This window comes from Hipposideros armiger, unplaced genomic scaffold (assembly GCF_001890085.2).
Source record: "Hipposideros armiger isolate ML-2016 unplaced genomic scaffold, ASM189008v1 scaffold_208, whole genome shotgun sequence".
Taxonomy (NCBI): Eukaryota; Metazoa; Chordata; class Mammalia; order Chiroptera; family Hipposideridae; genus Hipposideros; species Hipposideros armiger.
Genome location: NW_017731558.1, coordinates 2,063,148 through 2,081,090, shown reverse-complemented (window position 1 = coordinate 2,081,090; position 17,943 = coordinate 2,063,148). Strand labels below are relative to the sequence as shown.

The 17,943-nt window shown below is 40.7% G+C and overlaps 1 protein-coding gene across 1 annotated transcript in view; it reads left to right on the top strand.

Moving 5' to 3' along the window:
• The window catches only part of POU6F2 (POU class 6 homeobox 2), a 444,250-nt gene that overhangs the window by 365,854 nt on the left and 60,453 nt on the right, over window positions 1–17,943 (top strand). The window contains exon 7 of the mRNA XM_019653830.1: window positions 17,168–17,314. Within this exon, the coding sequence (XP_019509375.1) occupies window positions 17,168–17,314 (147 nt within the window). The remainder of the gene's footprint in view (window positions 1–17,167; window positions 17,315–17,943) is intronic.

Sequence of the window (17,943 nt, the reverse complement as noted above, 5' to 3'; positions counted from 1 at the left end):
ATATGATAGCTATTATATTAAAATCACATACTAAGTGCTATGGAATAACAGAAAGGGAGCCATTCTCTCTGTCTGGAGGAGGCTGTGTTGGCTTTGGGTTAGGAAGGAGCTCACCAGTGAGACAGAAGTGTTCTGGTCAGAGGCTTGGAGGCATGAGAGTATGCCGGGTTCTAGAAGCAGCAGGTGATTCAGAGTGGCAGGAGCACTGAGAACCCAGTGATGATCGTATAATATTAATAGCATGTTTTTTGAGGATTTACTGTGTGCCTGGGCATTGAACTTCAGACAGATGCCACAGGTAAATGCTTTGATCATCCCCCACTGACACTGGAGGAAACTGAGACTTAGAGAGGCTGGGTGTGGTAGACACTGGGAAGCACACCCAGGCTCCTTCAGTGGAAGGGATGCTGAAAACGTTTTGTCCCCACTGCTTCAATGGTCCTGTCGCACAGTGGTGGACACTGGGAAGCACCCCCAGGCCCCCATCAATGGAAGGGGTGTTGAGGACGTGTTGTCCCTGCTGCCTGACTGCTCCTGTTGCACAACTTTCAGCTGTTGGCAGCTTCAGTTGCAGAGAAACTTCTCATCCAAAGCCTCGGCCAAGGCCACACATCCAATGACCTACTGCTGTGGTGGTTTCAAGGCCCCACTCAGCCACTCTTATGGACTGTTCTAGCTCTAAAGCTTCCCCATGGGGTTGGCAGAGACATCAGGCCTGAGTCACAGCTCGTCTCTCCTCTGCTCATTCCTGCTTCTAGGCCCTCATCTCCCATCCTCCCTCAGGGGTCAAACCCAAAGGCAGTCTTTCATTAACAGCCTACTGGCTAAGCTGTCAGAGCCTGCGCCTGGTCAAACCCACCTGTAACTCAGTCAGGGTGAGGGGTGGTGAAGCTCATTTACAACCTGGGTGATATGACTGCGGAGATTTTAGTCTTGTTGTAACACTGAGGCCGAGTGAAGGGGAGGCTGGAACTATAAATTTGGGCCCAACCGTGAATGCCCTTTTGTGTCATCCCAAAGAGGTGAGATGTTACTGTGCATCCAAGAGAGAACCAGCGGGGGTTTTAAATGGGAGAATGATATCAGCAAATGTTTTAGGACAGTCACTCTAACCACACAGCACAGAGACTGGGCTATGAGAGAAAAGGTCACCTTAGTTCCATAATTGTCATGTTAGGGTCAGAGTCCCTCGTGAATGTATTTACGAGCCCTTCTTTAACTTTATGAAAACAATGCAAAGGAGAGCAAGAATAAGCTTGATGAGAGAGAGGTGGGCTACAACGCTGAGCACACTTATCTGTCCTTAAGCCTTAGATAGATGGCGACTTCCTGTCTGTCTTCTACACAAAGAGGCCTTTGACTACACGGCCCACAGGCCAGGAGGAGGGGACTGTAACACTCAGTGCTGTGCTCCCTGCTTCTCCCCTTTGATTGCACTCATGACATCTGCCTTGAATGTGGAGCAGGAACCGTCTAAGCACGAACTGTCCAGAGGAGCTGTGTACCAGTTGGGAGCGCTAGCTGCTCAGGACCCATTGTACTGAGAGGCCCTGTGACAGGTTGAGCCCACATGGACACCTCTTGCTGGGGGAACAGGAAGCCAATGGACTGAACCAACTCATCCCCAAGCACCTGGGGTCAGCCAGTGGCCAGTCCTGCCTGTCTCTCCACAGTGGCTGTCTCCATGAGAAGGTGCTCATTCATAATCTTTATTTTACTGTCCATCTTTCCATCTTTGAAGATATGACATAATGGCGGAACTCATAGAAACCTGACATTTGTTTCATAGTTTACGTAGCTGATAGTATATACTTTTTACAATTCCAGTATGTCTCTAGCAAGTACATTTTTCCTCTTTAAAAAGGAGAGGATTGCATTGAAATGCCCGCATAGGCTTGTATTTTGGGGGCACATAGCATCAATATGAACCTCCATAAAATAGAAGGTCCTATCTCCAAACAGCAGAGCTGATCACCTGTTGTTTAACTTTGTCCATTTGGATACGAGAGAATTTCTGCCAAAAGCAGTTGTCTCATTTGATAGAATTGCTCTTGGGCTACCATTGTGATCCTCATTAAGCATCATGCTTTAATTACACATTGGTAGAGTCCTCTGGATGTCGGGCACTGAGCTACATGTAGAATTCACAGCATTAACCTAAGATTCAGCTGCTAACCCTGAATGCACATACCTAGCATGTTCATCTGATAGTTCTAAGACTGCTCCTAGTTCATAGGAAGAAAGCCAGGACTTCTGCATTGAGAGCAGTCATCTTCTCCATCTAAAGCCACTTCATATCATTTACTCATAAAATAAAAATAAGGGGACAACAGAAGCAATTATTCCTAGGAATATATAATACCTCAGGTGATAGCCCTTCAAGAAAGGACCAGACGGGATGCTTTTCAACCTTTTATATAAAGAAGAATGGAGAGGCCTTTAGGCGAAAGCAAGGACTTGCTATATATCAGTTTTCACAGTGCAGTGTTTCACTGTTTTGTGCAGAGCTTACATGGAACACGTAGCCACCCCAGGAACAGAGGACGGAACTTCTGTAAGAGTCCTCACAGAACCCCGATCAATAAAAGTCATCTCCTTGCCTCTATTGTTTGAATGTCATGTTGGAATCCTTGTTTGATCATCAAAACGATTTTTAAACAAAGAAAAGTTGGCTGTGGAATGACTCCTTTAATGGTGAATTGAATTCCCTGAGTAAAGCCCTTATTTTGCTGCCAAGTTCATCTTCTATCTTGTTAAATTAATGGCTAGTACATTAACCCCATTTTATATTTGAAATTATCTCTACTTGAGATAATGTATTTTATAATGTATTCCATGATTACTATTTGAATACTAGGTAACAAAGTTCATGAGAGGGAAATGCATTTTAAAATGTTTAGAAAAATTATAGGATTCTTTCAAAATTTATCTGAAATGGAATGCAATTTTCATTACATTTCCTGATTTTATTTATCATAGTTTTATTGTTTTACTCCAGGCAATTTATAGATATCTGTATACATCAGCGTACTGACTTCTTCCCCACCCTTCTGAGAAGATGTTTGTCACAGAGACCTCTATCTGTAGTAGTTACTAATATTATATTAGTAACAATGGCTATAAGAAAGAAAAATAGTGTCATTCATTTTCTGAAATATACAACTCTCTATACCATATTACTTTTCTACACATATATATGAAAATTAAGGGAAAAGGCTGTAGCACATGATTATATCATGTTTTGAATAAATTTATTTCCCAAAACAATAATTTTACACGTTTTAGTTTTATTCTGACATGCTTCAAAACAACCTTGTCAATGACAAGTTCTAAAACATAAAATTGATTTATTTTAGAACTAGATTTTTAATTGTAAGATTCAATTACAATTTACAGTAACTATATTTCGTGTTAAGGAATCAGGTTTTGTTGTTGTTGTTGTTGTTGTTTGAGGGGGGTGAACTTTGGATACAACCAAACCATCATATTTGAGTAATTTGACTTTATTGTAATTGTGAGGTAAAGCAACTGATGTATAGGTGCAAATAAATTTAGCCCCTAATATTTCTAAGGTTAAAAAAAATGTGGTTACAGAAACTAAGGAAAATAGAGGGCCGTATGTAAATTTGTAAATTTGTTCTTAATACAAAGGAAAAACATTTTTTCTTAACTGTACTCTCCTAAATATATGAAAATATGTGTTTTTGGTTTTGTTAACATTGAGGTTTTAAAAACAAAATGAAAGCCTTAGTGGCCATTTGCTGTCCCTCTGTTCAGCAATTATCTACTCAGGCACATACAATAGAAAATAATACAGTAGTATTCTCGGTCTAAAATTAAACAAATCAGTCACAGATCAAGTTCGAAACCTATAGCCTTTAAAACAGATACACTTGGACACACATGGCCCTATTCCAAATCCCAACATGCCAGCAGAGAGAAATATCTTTCAGTTTTCCCTTTTTTTTTTTTAAGATTTTTATTGGGGGAAGGGGAACAGACAAGTTGCTATCCTTTTGTTCTTCAGTCTAGTTGTGGAGGACGTTGCTTCACTGGCCCAAGTTGGCACCATCATTGCGCTCTTCCCCGAGCGAGGCAGACCAGTCGCCGGCTTCTGGACGCCACTCACGCTGGCTGCTGGCCGCTCACGCTGGCTGCTGGCTACATACAGTAGCCCATGGCAACCCACCTGCTGTCTCCAGCAACTCACAGCAGCCCAGCTCCAGGTTGAGCTGTTGTTCAGCATCTTAGCTGTAGAGGGCAGTGTCACTGGCCCTCATATGTGGGATCCGAACCGGGGCCCTCTGGCATCCCAAACCAGCTCTTAACCAACGCGCCACTCAGCCGGCCTTCAGGTTTCCCTTCTTAATGGTGTCTTCTCTAACAGGTGCTTGATTTCCACTGAACTCCATTCCATTCTGACCTCTTCTCTTTCTGGGATGTAAAAGGTGCTTTCTCAGGTGGTGACAATGGAAACACCATCAAACACCATCCTGCTCACTTAATGGTGATATTTCACCTAATACTAATGGAGAAATAGTACCACCATCGTGCTTACTTTATGGTAATACAGATGTATTTGTGAATTCTCCAGGATGCTCTTTAAATCAATAAATCTTATCTAAACCAATTTACATGAATATTAACAGAAGCACTAGAGGAAATTTTGTTCAAACCTAGCTGGTTTGTAACACATCTAAGTTTGGAATATGCAGTCGTTCCTTTAGATACAGTTGATGAGAATAGCCAAGGTGGATTACAAGCTTATTGCATTAGACCATTTGTCAAATCTGTGGATAACAAAGCAATATATCATCCAACTTTTCTCAGAGTGCATAACATAGAACAGAAGTTAGTGTTATATGCGAAAGGGACAGTATGATCAGATGTTTTGGGGAAATGTAGAGTTAAACAAGCTGAACAGGTTTCTTTGCCTGTGGACAACTTCCAGAAGCTTTCACATGCCGAAATGCATTCACCAAGAGGTGAATACTTCATGTGGTGTTTTCTGAACCTTTTAATTCAGATCAAATCCCAGGACCAGAGTTCCACTAAACATACTGTGGGAACTGCTATAATTTTCAACTGTTCCACCAAAATACCATTGCTTGCTAGCACATAGCACTACAAGCTAAAAATAGATTGTTCTAAAGACATTATGACCTTCCAATTCATTTTGATAAATTCTTAGGAGTTACATTTCCCTTTGTTACTTGATGGCTCTTTTTTTTTTTGAAGTATTTTTAAATTTTATTTTTCAGTTACAGTTGATATACAATATTGTATTAGTTTCACATGTACAACATAGTGATTAGACATTTACATGTCTTATAAAGTGCTCACCCCAGAAGTCTAACACCACTCTGGCAAATGGCTTTTTTCTTAAAAGGTCATGTGACTGTCTTGGTCAATTTGTCCAAGTTCTCGAAACCAAAATCTTGGAAAAATAAACCTGTTTATTTAATTTTTTTTCTATGTCTATATTTTATTTAATTGATGCTTTCTGTAAAGTGATTATATAATCACCTCTAAAGTTACATATTTTATTTTCTTCCTTTTTTTACACTTGGCCATTTTGTTTTATTTTTCTACCACGTACTGCAATGGAGAAGCATAAAGGCATAAAAAATAAAATATGTGCTGGGTTTTTTTTAAATGGTATTCCAATGGGGACAAAATTGTGCACCTGCTAATCTGAAAAATCAAATAAAGCATGAATAAAACTTTCTGTCATCCAGGCATAGAAATACGTATATCCCCCAAAACCCAAATAATTGTGGAGGTTCATACGAAAGCTGTACTGACGCAAATCCCCAGCTGCTGTATCTCTGCCTGAGTTTCATGGTGATGACCAGCTCTCTTTCCTCTCGTCTGCAGGGGTTTTCTTTAGTATTCAGACAAAACTGGTGGGATACGTCAGTTCTTAGTTTTGCTATTGTCCTCGATAGCCTTTGTTTAGTTGATCTTCTAACATCAGGTAAAAGTTTTTTAAAAATCCATTATAGATTTCAACTCTATTGCTGTTCCCTATGACAGAACACGGTCACAGCTCTGATCATGGTGGAAATGCTTAGAACGCCGTCTCAGCCCAGGGAGGCCAGGGACTGTGCTGCTGGAAGCCAGCCTGGAAGTCAGGAGACAGCACAGTCCTTAGAAACTGGCTATAAGCCCCGACCTAAATAAACATTTACTTCCAGCCTTAGTCCCCACTTGCTAAAACAGATTTAGGAAACATTTTTAACATATTTATTTAGTAACTCTTACAGGACTAGAACTCAGAAAATTATAGCACTGTTCCAAATTTATTCCATCATTTTAGCATCATCACAGAGATTTACTCTTTGAAGAAGGCTTAGAGATTATCTGGTTCAGGGCTCTCCGGGTTTAGTGACCATCAGCATCACCTGAAGAGCTGTGAAAACCCAGGTTGCTGCTCCTACCCCAGAGGTTCTGATTCAGCAGGTCTGGGGTGGACGGCAAGAATGTGCATTTTTTTAACAGTTCCCAGGTGAGGCTGATATTGCTCGCCTCGGGACCCCACGTTGAGAACCTCTGTGGGAGAAGGCACTTTCTTCCAGCCAACTCCAGGGCACCTAAGCATTCCCGGAGCTGGTCTTCAGCCCAAACCCCGCAGAGCTGTCAGGGATGGAGGAAATCATGATTTCTCCAGGCGTCAGGGCAGCATGAGGGATGATGGGTTGGTAGATCTCCATGCTCGTCAGGGATAGCTAACTGAGTAACATCAGACCCTAACACCGCTGTGGCTTCTCTGTCTGTTGGGGACCATTTTTGAGAGCCACTGATCTAATAGTTCAAGCTTCTCATTTTGCAGAAGGAAATGGAGGCTCAAGTAAGGCAGGATGGTGTGCTCCATTAGCTGCTGACTTGGGAAAAAAGCCCAGGCACAGTTTTCCACTGATTTCACATTCCCTCCTCCATCATTAGTTACCTAGTTTCTGCCTATAAATGCACAGCCAGTATTTTCTCAATAGCTACCAGTATCGGCCAAAAAAATTTAAACAGATTTTCCTCTTTGCTGATTGGGTAGATTGGTTTCTTCAGTCAGTGATTTTCTGCTCTCGTCTCCCTAAATGGGGAAAATTCTGACACAGCCTCGATCTTGCTCTTGGTGAGATTAAGCTTTATGTTTTTTAACCTATGTTCAGTTTTATTAATGGAAACATCCCAAGCAATCTATACAACAACATTTTATATTTTCTTGGCTTACGGCTCCTATAGGTGGTGATTCTTACTGTTAGTTTAATGTTTTTAGAACAACCTATAACCAATATATTTTGTGAGCACAAAAGGATTTTATTTACCTCTGAGCATTCTGGTCATGGTTTCTGCTTTCTCTTTCATGTATTTATCGTCCTCTTTCTAAAGAGTCATATTTTCTCTAGTAATTTGGACCATTTGTTTTTTTCTAATGGCAAAGTTCTCTTCTGGGCATCTGACATGGGTAAGGCCGCTGTTGAAAATACCTCTGTGCCCTAAAATGAAGGAACCATCACTGGTTTTAACCCAGGGCTGCATATGGACACCTACTTAACGATGGGTGTGATGGGACCAGGAATGGCATTTTCTTCTCCCTATAATCTAAATGGTAAACCTTATCCTTATTGTGAATTCAAAAAAGTAGATGTTCAAAAGTTCAACTGCATGCCGACTATAAGTGGGATGGTTTCTGCTGGTCCTTGGGAAACAATGATGCATAACCCAAATGTAGTGTTGTTTTGTGGGAAGAATAGCATGTCTTCTAACTAGCTTTCTTCTACAACAGCTGTTCAACAAATAAATTTTATGAGGCAAGCAAGCCAGGATGCATAACAATAAAATTCAAGAACAGCTTAAATAGGCTCTCCATTTGCCCATGAGTGGATAAAACCAAGATATTATGCGTAACACTTTTTACAAGTATATTTTAATAACCAGTTTGGTTATTGGGGTGGAAAGAAAACATATATGTGTTTTGTTCTTTATAAGTAATAAATTGAACTGATTGGAGTATGAAAAGTTTCTTGCATGTCAATGCTGAAATTAGTATCTATAGAAAACATACATATTCAGGGATACTTGTAAAATAGCCCCAATGTAAATAAAAGACGTCCATCTTCTCTGGGTATATTCCCAGAGACCTGAAATCTTATCATAAACTAATAGAACCCTTATAATTAATTTATATCATAATTTATAAAAATTCACAGCTCAGTCTTCATATGTGGATATAGCCATGGATGCAATTGTGGCCCTTCAGAATCCAGCTTTGTAATTGTTTGTAAAAGAGAACATTTTGTATTTTAAAAGGTGATGGTTTTGTTTTTATGACTCAAAATTCAATTATTAATTTTTGGTCAGTCAGCAGTTTAGATTTCCCTTTAATAAAATAAACAAAAGTAATTTATGACATGCTGACTGTCAATTAGTGTTGTTTCCCAAGTTGCAGAGCTGTTAAGGCTATCTTCATAATCTTGCAAAAGGATATGAATATTTAGGTGCTTTCATAGCAACAGCTTACAGGGGAAACTGCTCAGGAGACACTCTATACCGTATGAATTCATGCACACCATTCATACACATATTTTTCCACTCTTCTCTGCCTTCAGAACACAGCTCAGAATTTTCCTGCCCTAACTGTGCTCGGAGCACTCAGCATATACCAGACATGCTCGTGTTCCCAGATTTTTGAAGTTAGTCTTTCTTCATCTCTAACTGCCTGCTTAGTTGATCTATTGTTTATTCAGGATTGAGCTCAGTTGAGCTCATGAAGATTCTCTGGCACCCTTCTTCTCCGCTCATTGAGCTAACCAGTTCCCCAATGTCCCCATGGCTCACTGAGTCCACTCCTACCTTGGTTCATCCTTATTGGCTCATAATTTATCTGTCCTTGCACACCCCGGAAGCTCTTTGAGAATGAGAATGTCTGTACATATAGTTGATGCTCAATGTTTGCTGAATCAGTGAATGATGAACCAGACTGTACTTGCATGTGCAGAGGCAGCCCAAGCCACGCTCTGCTCCTGAAGGGCAGCCCTGCCTCTGTCTTTGCTCCATGGCCTCCTGTCCTCTTTAGCCTCCACTCCGTTCCAACAGTCTCCAAAGTGACCATCCTAAATTTCAGATCGGATCATGTCCCTCTGCACTTGCCTAGAGAATGAAGGACAAGCCCTGTAAAGTGACATACAAAGTCCTCCCTCCATAAGCTCACGCCTTCCCTCATCATCTGACACTTCCCTTCTTCCACTTCATGTTTCCAAAATATACAAGTGCCAGCCTAGTGGCTCCACACCCACAAAAGGCTGTCTCTCGCCTCCCATCTATGACCACACCATTTCCAGGGGCTGAGAAGACTTTTCTCTCCCCTTCCCATCCCCTTCCCAATCAACTCCTAATCATCCTTTAAGATTTTAGTTCCTAGGTGGTCTGGTGGCCTGAGGCCTTCGGAGAGCCCCTCATCGGTCTCCATGCTCCCCTTTTTTATAGCAAAGGCTTCAAGGGATGGAAATCAGCCGTTATCGATGAGCCTGGAAGTGCCTCGAGGCAAGAGGCTCCTGCCTTATTCAGCCTTGTTCAGCTCTGTGTCCCCGGGGCCTGGCTCAAAGCCTGCACCACAGTTATTGGGAAATTGCTAATAAACAGAATTGTCCTGAGGTTCCCTAGGACAGACCGTACTTTGTCTTTCTTTGAGCCCCTCATCCTTTCTTGTCTTTCTTCTGCCCTCCATAGCACCTTCTTTCCCTGCAGGGACTCAACAAGTGTTGAGGAGTAACTTATGTAAATTAGGCATGGGTGGGGAAAGTGTGCTGTGTGTTCCCATAGCCCGAAACTAAAATAATACCAACTACTGTACCACGGCAGTAATTTATTTAAGAAAAAAAAAGTATAGTCTTGTTTTCTTTCATCAAAAGAGTGCTCCCAATCACTTGTTTAAACTGGATGATAGAATAAAAAATACAGAAATATCAACAAATTCACCTAACTAATGTGCCATGACAACAGGCAATTGGTAAGAGCAGCACTATTGTATGTAAGTAAGAAAATAGCATGAAACTCAATAAAAAGATAGATTTTCAGGTTATTAAATGGAGGACTAGACAGAAAAGGAAATGAGATGTGTAGGCTTGTGGTAACGCAATATTTGTCTACATATAACTTGGATGAATTCTGATTGAGAGTTGGTGTTTCCATAATGTGACCTCTCTACTTCAAAATCAAATGTATTGGGTTAAGTTAAAAGCTATGTATCCCCCTCAGCTCTGGGCTTGACTATTCTATCAGTAAATTTCAAACTAAAAGAGAAATGCCTCCCTTTGGAGAGCTTTCTCTAGTTGGCCACCAAATCACAGTGTGCAGGCTGGACTTGTTTATTTCCTTCCCCGCCTCCAAGGGCTCCCCATTTCCTTGGTGCACAGCTGATTGATCATCCTGCACTACCTGACCTGGGCCCCCTGCAGGATCTACCTCTCTCTCCACTGTACTTCTAGAACACTCTCAGAGGTCCACATGTGCTCATAGATGCAATGATGTGCAGGGTTTGTGGCCTCTGAGTAGAATCTCACTTTTGACCCTGTGTCCAGAGGCCTCTAGGAGCCACAAACTATCTAAATGCCCAAGTGACCAGTTGCCCCTCGAATCCCGCTACTGTGAAGTTGAACAAAGAGAGAGCATGCCCCATCCCGCATTGATACCACCCCATCACCTGGCCTCAGAGCAGCTCTGCTTGTTCCCAGGAGCCCGTGAGTCCATCCTTCTTCTGCTGCCCATGCTGTCTTCATGGGCTTTGCTCCAGTCCGTGAGGCTGGAGTGGGAGTGTAGGCTCCATCGCCCAACTCCATCTCCTCTGCCACAGCCCAAATATAAAAATGGAAAGGTCCTCATTAACTGCCACCTTATTCTTCAGCTCCCCCAAAAAACATCAAACCTAGAGATTAAGCCCTCCACCCAGCCCTGTCCCCATTCAATTCCAGCCATGCAATTCTAGGGGTGTCTGGGGGCTTTTAGATGGCCAGGGAATCTCTGGGTCTTCATCTTTAGATGCTGCCATTGTTGTGTTTTATATCCGGGAGTTTTTCCAACTAGTCATAAAGACTGTTCAATGCCCTTTTTCACATTGTGGGACTCTGCCTGGGCAGCTGAAGGAAAGCTGTAACTCTGGTGCTAACTCACACGATGAATTGACACATCAGGACTATGTAGCTCATATTCGAGGCTTTCACCAGTCAGTCCAGCATTGTGTGAGAGACTATAAAGTGTAGTGATGTATTTTTAAAAAGAAGAGTTTGGACAAATTTGCCTCCAAAGTTTTTACTCTTTTCTGTAAATATTGAAGGGTGAAACTCCCACCAAGGTCCCAGTCAGACCTAGAGATCTTTGACTCACTTCTTCATATGTTGATTTCATAAATGTTGATCGAGGGCCTACTTGGTGTCTGGTACTGTTGAAGGAGCTGAAGATATAGCAGTCGACCAAAATTTACATTCTAGAGAGAGGATAAAGAGAGTAAAATAAGTGAATAATATATATCAGATTCAAAGTGTTGTGAAATAAATGAGAAGGCTGGATGGAAAGTGGAAGGGAAATTTTAAAAATTTCTATTATGAAAAATTGCAAGCATATATAAAAGTAGAAAAAAATGTACAGCTGACCTCTGTTGACAGAAAGTTGGAAGGTCAGCATCTAGCACGTTCCCATCTCTACAGGGCAGTGGTCAGAGAGCAAGCAGCAAAGCTTGGCTAAATATTCAAGCTCACAAAACGGATTCCTAACTGTGATGAGAATGTTGTAACATGTAATAATTATGAGACCAAGGGGGAAAGCCCAGTAAGATAAAACACAAGTCAAATAGGTTGTTGAGGTGAATATGGCCACCCTTCCAGTATTTGTCTGCTGGCATTTCCTTGACCTTTTAAGAGAAGACGTGAGGCTAAGAGGTGGAAGTACTGATTTGGTTAAAAGACTCCCAAGGAACCAAGAGACACAGTATACAGCATAAGAAAAGTAATGACTTAATGTATGTGAATGAACTCAAAAAGCCACGTTTATCCTCCTACTTCCAGACAGCCACTGCAAGTGGCTTTGTACCTTAAATAAGGAATGAATTGTGATGAATGCATTTATGAACATCCTCATTTAAAAACAAATTTCACCATGGTTTCAGGATTCTAAATTGAAAAGTTAGTAGCAAAAAGAGCTGCTCCAAAATCCATACTCTATAAAATCCACATAGCTCATGAGGAGAATGATAAAACTATAGATCATGGGCCATTATGCTCCAAAGAAAGGTTTTGAAGCTGCTGTATTCATGAGGCCCTCTTGGAATAAAGGTACCAACACGGGAATGTAATACCATAGCTATCCTGCCTCATCATGTTGCCATATTTTTGTAAATAAGATTTATAATGATACAATAACATCATCAGCAAATTTTCATGAAAAGTATTGTGGCTACTAATGCTCAGATTCAAAAAACCTGAATTCTTTACCAAGCTGTAAGATGTGCACCCTTCAGAGAAAGAGAAGATGGAGCAAGACTTGGAGAAAGACACTCCTCCATCATGTAGTGGCATCACCTATGGTGACACTTACTTGATGTCATACGTATGACATCACCTAAGAGTGGGCCTTGAAGAGACTTTATCAAAGTTTTCTTCTCATTACCATTTAGTGTCCACAGCTAACAAGGAGGTGCATAAAACACTATAGATTTAGGAATTTATAGGGTTTATTCTCATTATACCCACTATTCATCCATGTTGATATGTGGATGTAGAAACAAGCTACTGCAAATCCTAAGGAAATTTATTTATAAATCTTCTTCCTGCATGCCTTCACCATCAAAAAATGCAAGTGAGAGATAGATTTCATTCACAACATTTTGACATGAGGCAGGAATTACATTCCAAAATGGGTGTCCTTATGGGAATCTAACACATGTTGTAACTAAGAGTGAGGATAACATACTAGAAAGGTCTCTCCTGCTGGTCTGTCACCTACTGACTCCGGCCTCAGAATCAAAACACCACTTTCCCTATAAATTTCTCTATAAATAATCAAACATGAGAGTTCCAAGACAAGCAGGTGAAATCATATATTAAATACTTCTTTCTGATGTCCTCCAGCCTGAAATATTTTTAAATAGCATATTTGTCTTTTTAATCATGAAATTCACCCCATCCAACAATCATGTTGTTAGCTAACATTTTCTTTCAAGCTACTCTTTTAAAAAATAAGTACAGTAAAATTAGAGAATACAGTTAAAATATAGAGACTGCAGTTCACTGGGTTCACATTATTTATGGAGTTGAGTTCTAATTCTGACAAACTGATTAGTTCAGCATCCACACGCCTAATGGGAACTGTAAGAACAATAGCTAACACTTACTAAGAACATGATATATGCCAAGTATGGTTCTAAAGCTTCTGCGTATGGAATCTCACTTAATTCTCATCGTAACTCTGTAGTGTGTACCTGGAATAAGCACTATATGTAAAATGGGTATTATTGGGTTGTCGGAAAAGTCATGACGCATTTTTGCAATGAAAAACAGAAAAAAAAGTCATGATTTTTCCAACAACCCAATATTTTTACACCCATTTTACCCGTGAGAAATTGAGGTGTGGTTTACCTGAAGTCACAGCCCAGACAACCTGATTTCAGAGCGATACCCTCATCTGTCTGAATGGAGAGACAGGGCTCTGTGCAGTCTGGGGTCCTTCCTTACTGGTACAAAACTACTTTTAAAAATTGTTCTGTTATTTTATTCTCTAAAATTTGAGGTGATGACTGTCTTAAGAAATTGGTGTTTCTATTAGTAGGGTTTTAGGCTATCTGAGGATCCCAGAACTATATCTTGATGTATTCAAGGCCCAGAATCTATTTGGGTGGAGCATGAGAACTCTAGCCCTCTGCAAATCCTTCCTTTGAGAGCTGCCACATTTATCCAAAAGCATGCACCAGAATTCAGCATGTATTTCAAGTTGGTCTGTTAAAAACGCAAGCATGTAATGCAGTCCGGCTTTATTTAGGCTACCCTTTGCTGGTCAGGTATATTGGCAATGAAAGACCTGAAGGCATAAACTTGGCAGCAACTTCAAAACATCCAGTTGTTCCCAGAACGTTAGCAAGCTTGCTATGTGCATTTATTGTGCCTGGGCACCCTGCTGTCCAAATCTACTCTGAGTCTTCAATCAAGAGGAAGTATCGATAGGAGCACTGCTAATATGACATGACTAGGGACAATACAGAGTGACATGACCCGAGGTGATGAAGAGAACACGTATGGTTTCCCCACCATCCCCTCCCCTCTCCCTGCCACATGTCTTATGCATATTACATCCCTGCCTTGGCAGTCTGATCACAGACAGGAAAGCCAAAAGCTAGTTATGAAGCTGTGTCCATCAACGACCCAATGGTCCACCTGAAACGCTGTCAGCTTACAAATTAACTTGTACCCGCTGTCTGTCTACTCCACTTTCTCGCCTTTGGTTCTAACACCAGTTCCAGGGGCCAGCAGGGGTTTCCTCAGAACTCACACACCTTTCACAAAGACCTAGGGATGCAGGGTAGAAAATAAAAGAGTCATTGAGTCAGCATTGGCGCCATTAAGCGGGATAGGCAGCATAAAAGGGAACAACCTAGGACCGGGATGTAGAGGGAAAAAGCATTAAAAATAAACAACCGTACATTTGTGGTTGCTGAAGCAACCTTTCAAAGCAGTAGAAGGGGACCCATTCCTGGCCCCATAACGCAAAAGCTCAGAGCCTGCTTTTAAGTATCTACTTTGTTTTATATTCAGAACAAGAGTTTATCCTTTATACGTAATGCCTGAATTTATAGCAAATACATGGGACTATAGCTCAACAATATATACGTGTCCTAAATGTGGGAAATTGTCAATCTACACTAATATATTGTATCCAGACAATAATCCCATAATTTCCTACATGGATTTTTGATTGACCTAGATGATAGAGAAATGTCTTGCAATTTCTAAAAATATTTTCTCTTCATTAAATGGGAATCACGGTCTGTTTTCTTCAGAGAGCATTCTGTATACACTGTCTTAAGTTTTTCATCCACAATTCATGGATAAAATTGTATATTCAACACTAAAACCAAACTGCACATAATTTAATCTTTCTTAGAGAATTAAGAATCTTATTTTGAGATCTCCCTGAAACTCAGGAATTTCACTTTGACTTCAACTTGTATTGCATGAGAGGAATGTAAACACAGCAGCCAGCAGACCACCTGAGAATAGTGTACCCCTGCGTAGTGTCTATATAGGCAGTTTGGGAAGGACTCCTCAAGGGGTCTCCTCACTTTAAGAGTGAAAAATGAATGCAATATGAACTCTTTCACTTTAGGGACTCAAACTAAAACCTAGGATTTTTCTCAGTATTACCATTACTTGCCTATACACACTATAAAAATATACTCGGAAAACCAAGATTAAGGGCAACCTAAATTTGAAATTCCCATTGGTGGTAATCTGGCATAAGACAGGGTTTCTCTTTTGACCAATGAATGAGAATTTTTTTCTCCTTAAGAAGGAAATCATTATTGTATTTTAGGCAAGAGGTAAAAGCTAAAGACACATAAAGTAATGAGCTTAAAATGGATTTTCATTTCTAAAAAAGTGCTGGGTCAATGGAATTACAGTGGAACTAGTTACATGAAAATTGGTTACAAATGAATAAAGAAACCAATAAGATAAGGATATCACATTAATTAAAAAAAGAATTATTAAATTCCTGTCCTTTGTTATGTATATTCCTCTGACAATTAGTATTTCCTTCCTCATCAGATAATATAAATTCTAGGCAAATTTCCAAAGGAATTAAATAATAAAATATGTTTTAATGGAAGAAAGAAAAGAAAGTGAGAAAGAAGAGAGACTGAGACAAAGGATGGAGAAAGTAAAAATAAAAATGAGGCATCTTTCAAAGAGCTTCCAGGACTTGAATTAAGTATGGCATTAATTCTTTTTCCACCAAGTCTAAGCCTTGGCAAGTTCCTGCTAAAATGCAGGAATTTCATGGATGTGGGAACTGATGATGGAAAATGCATTATTATACACAACAATTGTTGTACTTGAGAGGAACTATATGGGGAAAAAAATAACACCCTAGAATAAATACAAATGAAATTCATGTATCAAAACCAATACTGTGAAAATAGTTTAAATGTTTCCTGAATTTATATCTAGTCATTAACCTAAATGCAGATTTTAGTTCAAGCTACACTTCTGCCTCATGGTCAGAAGGCCTGAAAACCTGTGGTGTGGAAAATTGGCAGGATAAAGAATATTGAATTGGTCTCCATGGAAAAACATATTTTTGGCAGCCATAACCTCCTCCTTGAGTGCCCCCCCTACCCCCCTACCCCACTCCCACCCAATCAAATTATTCTCTCTATTTCACTCTTGTCCCATGAAAGAGACCAAGGGAATGCCATCTATTATCTAAAACAGCAAGCAGATGTTAACCTGGCCATTCACCAAAGGACCTTTCTCATTTCCCTTGAATCTCATGGTCAGGATGAGCCCCCCAAAATGTCCCAGCCCTAGACTGCCCCTCTGAGAGCACAGAGGTCAGAGGTTTCCATTTCTACTGACTTTGGTTTCCTTCCTCCTTGGAGACAGAAGTGGAGTGAAGTATCTGCCTTATCAGATAACCCTAATGGAAACTGCAATTCACAAATGAAAAAGGTCAATTCATTTGCAGAATTCCTTAGAATTTATTCCTCTCCTCCACTCCCACTCCCATACTGTTTTAACTCCACAGTCTGTCTGGTTACCTCAAAGAAAGTAGACATTTCCTCAGAGTTTTATTTGGTCTAGAGGACAAAACCCAGGGACTTCTCCAAAATCATTTCTCCACGTAAGAAGATCCCACTAGTCCACCTCACTCTCTCCTGGGGCTAGTCCTAAATCCAAGCTCCATGAAGCAGGCACGTTAGTGGAGAATACTGTCCTTCCAGCCTCATTTCCAACCTCCCCCAAACCCTACAGCTTCAGAGAAATGTTCCCTAGGTCCTCTCTCGTGGGTTCCCGGCCCTTTGCATGAGCCAGTTCAGTCAAAAGCTTCCTCACCCAGTGACTGTTGCATGTGTGTGCTGTACCTGTGCCTCTCCATGGTTTTACCCTGATCTTTTCTCTCTTTTCAGCTGGTTAATAATCCACTAGCAAGTCAGGCTGCAGCGGCTGCAGCAGCAGCAGCCATGGGCTCCGTAGCCAGCTCACAGGCCCTTGGCAATGCCCTCTCCAGCCTTCAGGGGGTCACGGGTCAACTAGTAACTAATGCACAAGGACAGGTGAGTGGGAGATGGGAACAAGAGTGAATTTTTATGGCAGATTGAACTTGGAAAGGAAATGAATTTCTTTTGCATGACAGTGATATGTAGCCGCATCCATTCGAGGCAAATAAATAATGTTTACTAGCAATGTCAAGAATAGGAGAAGGGTTGGGAGGGTTTTCTATATTTTAGAAGCAAGACTTTTTTCCTTTTATTTTGTTTTTATTTCTATACAGTGACATATGTTCTGACTTTAATTGAAGAAATTACTTTTCATGATGGGGCATTCTTTTTTTTAAAAAAAAAAGGTAAATTTTTAAAATAAAATTTCAGTTTTGCTTTATTTTTTTCATTCTTTTTAAACTTGGGTAATGGGGGAAACTGGTAAGTTTTCTTTCCTAATTGCTCTAAGATTTCTAAACTAGCCTTAATAAAGCCAATTTCTGAATGTATGGGGAGGTGATGGGGAACGACTGAAGAAGTCCTATAAAAGCATCAAAGAGAAAGGGTAAGTTAGAGTGAAGCCCGCCGCACATGGGCCACACATGCCTGGACTCTGACTGGTTCTCAGGGAAGCTGGGTGGTCTCTTTATGCCTGTAGGTTCACCTCAGTCTGCCAAGGCCAGCGAGCCTTCCTCACATCCTGG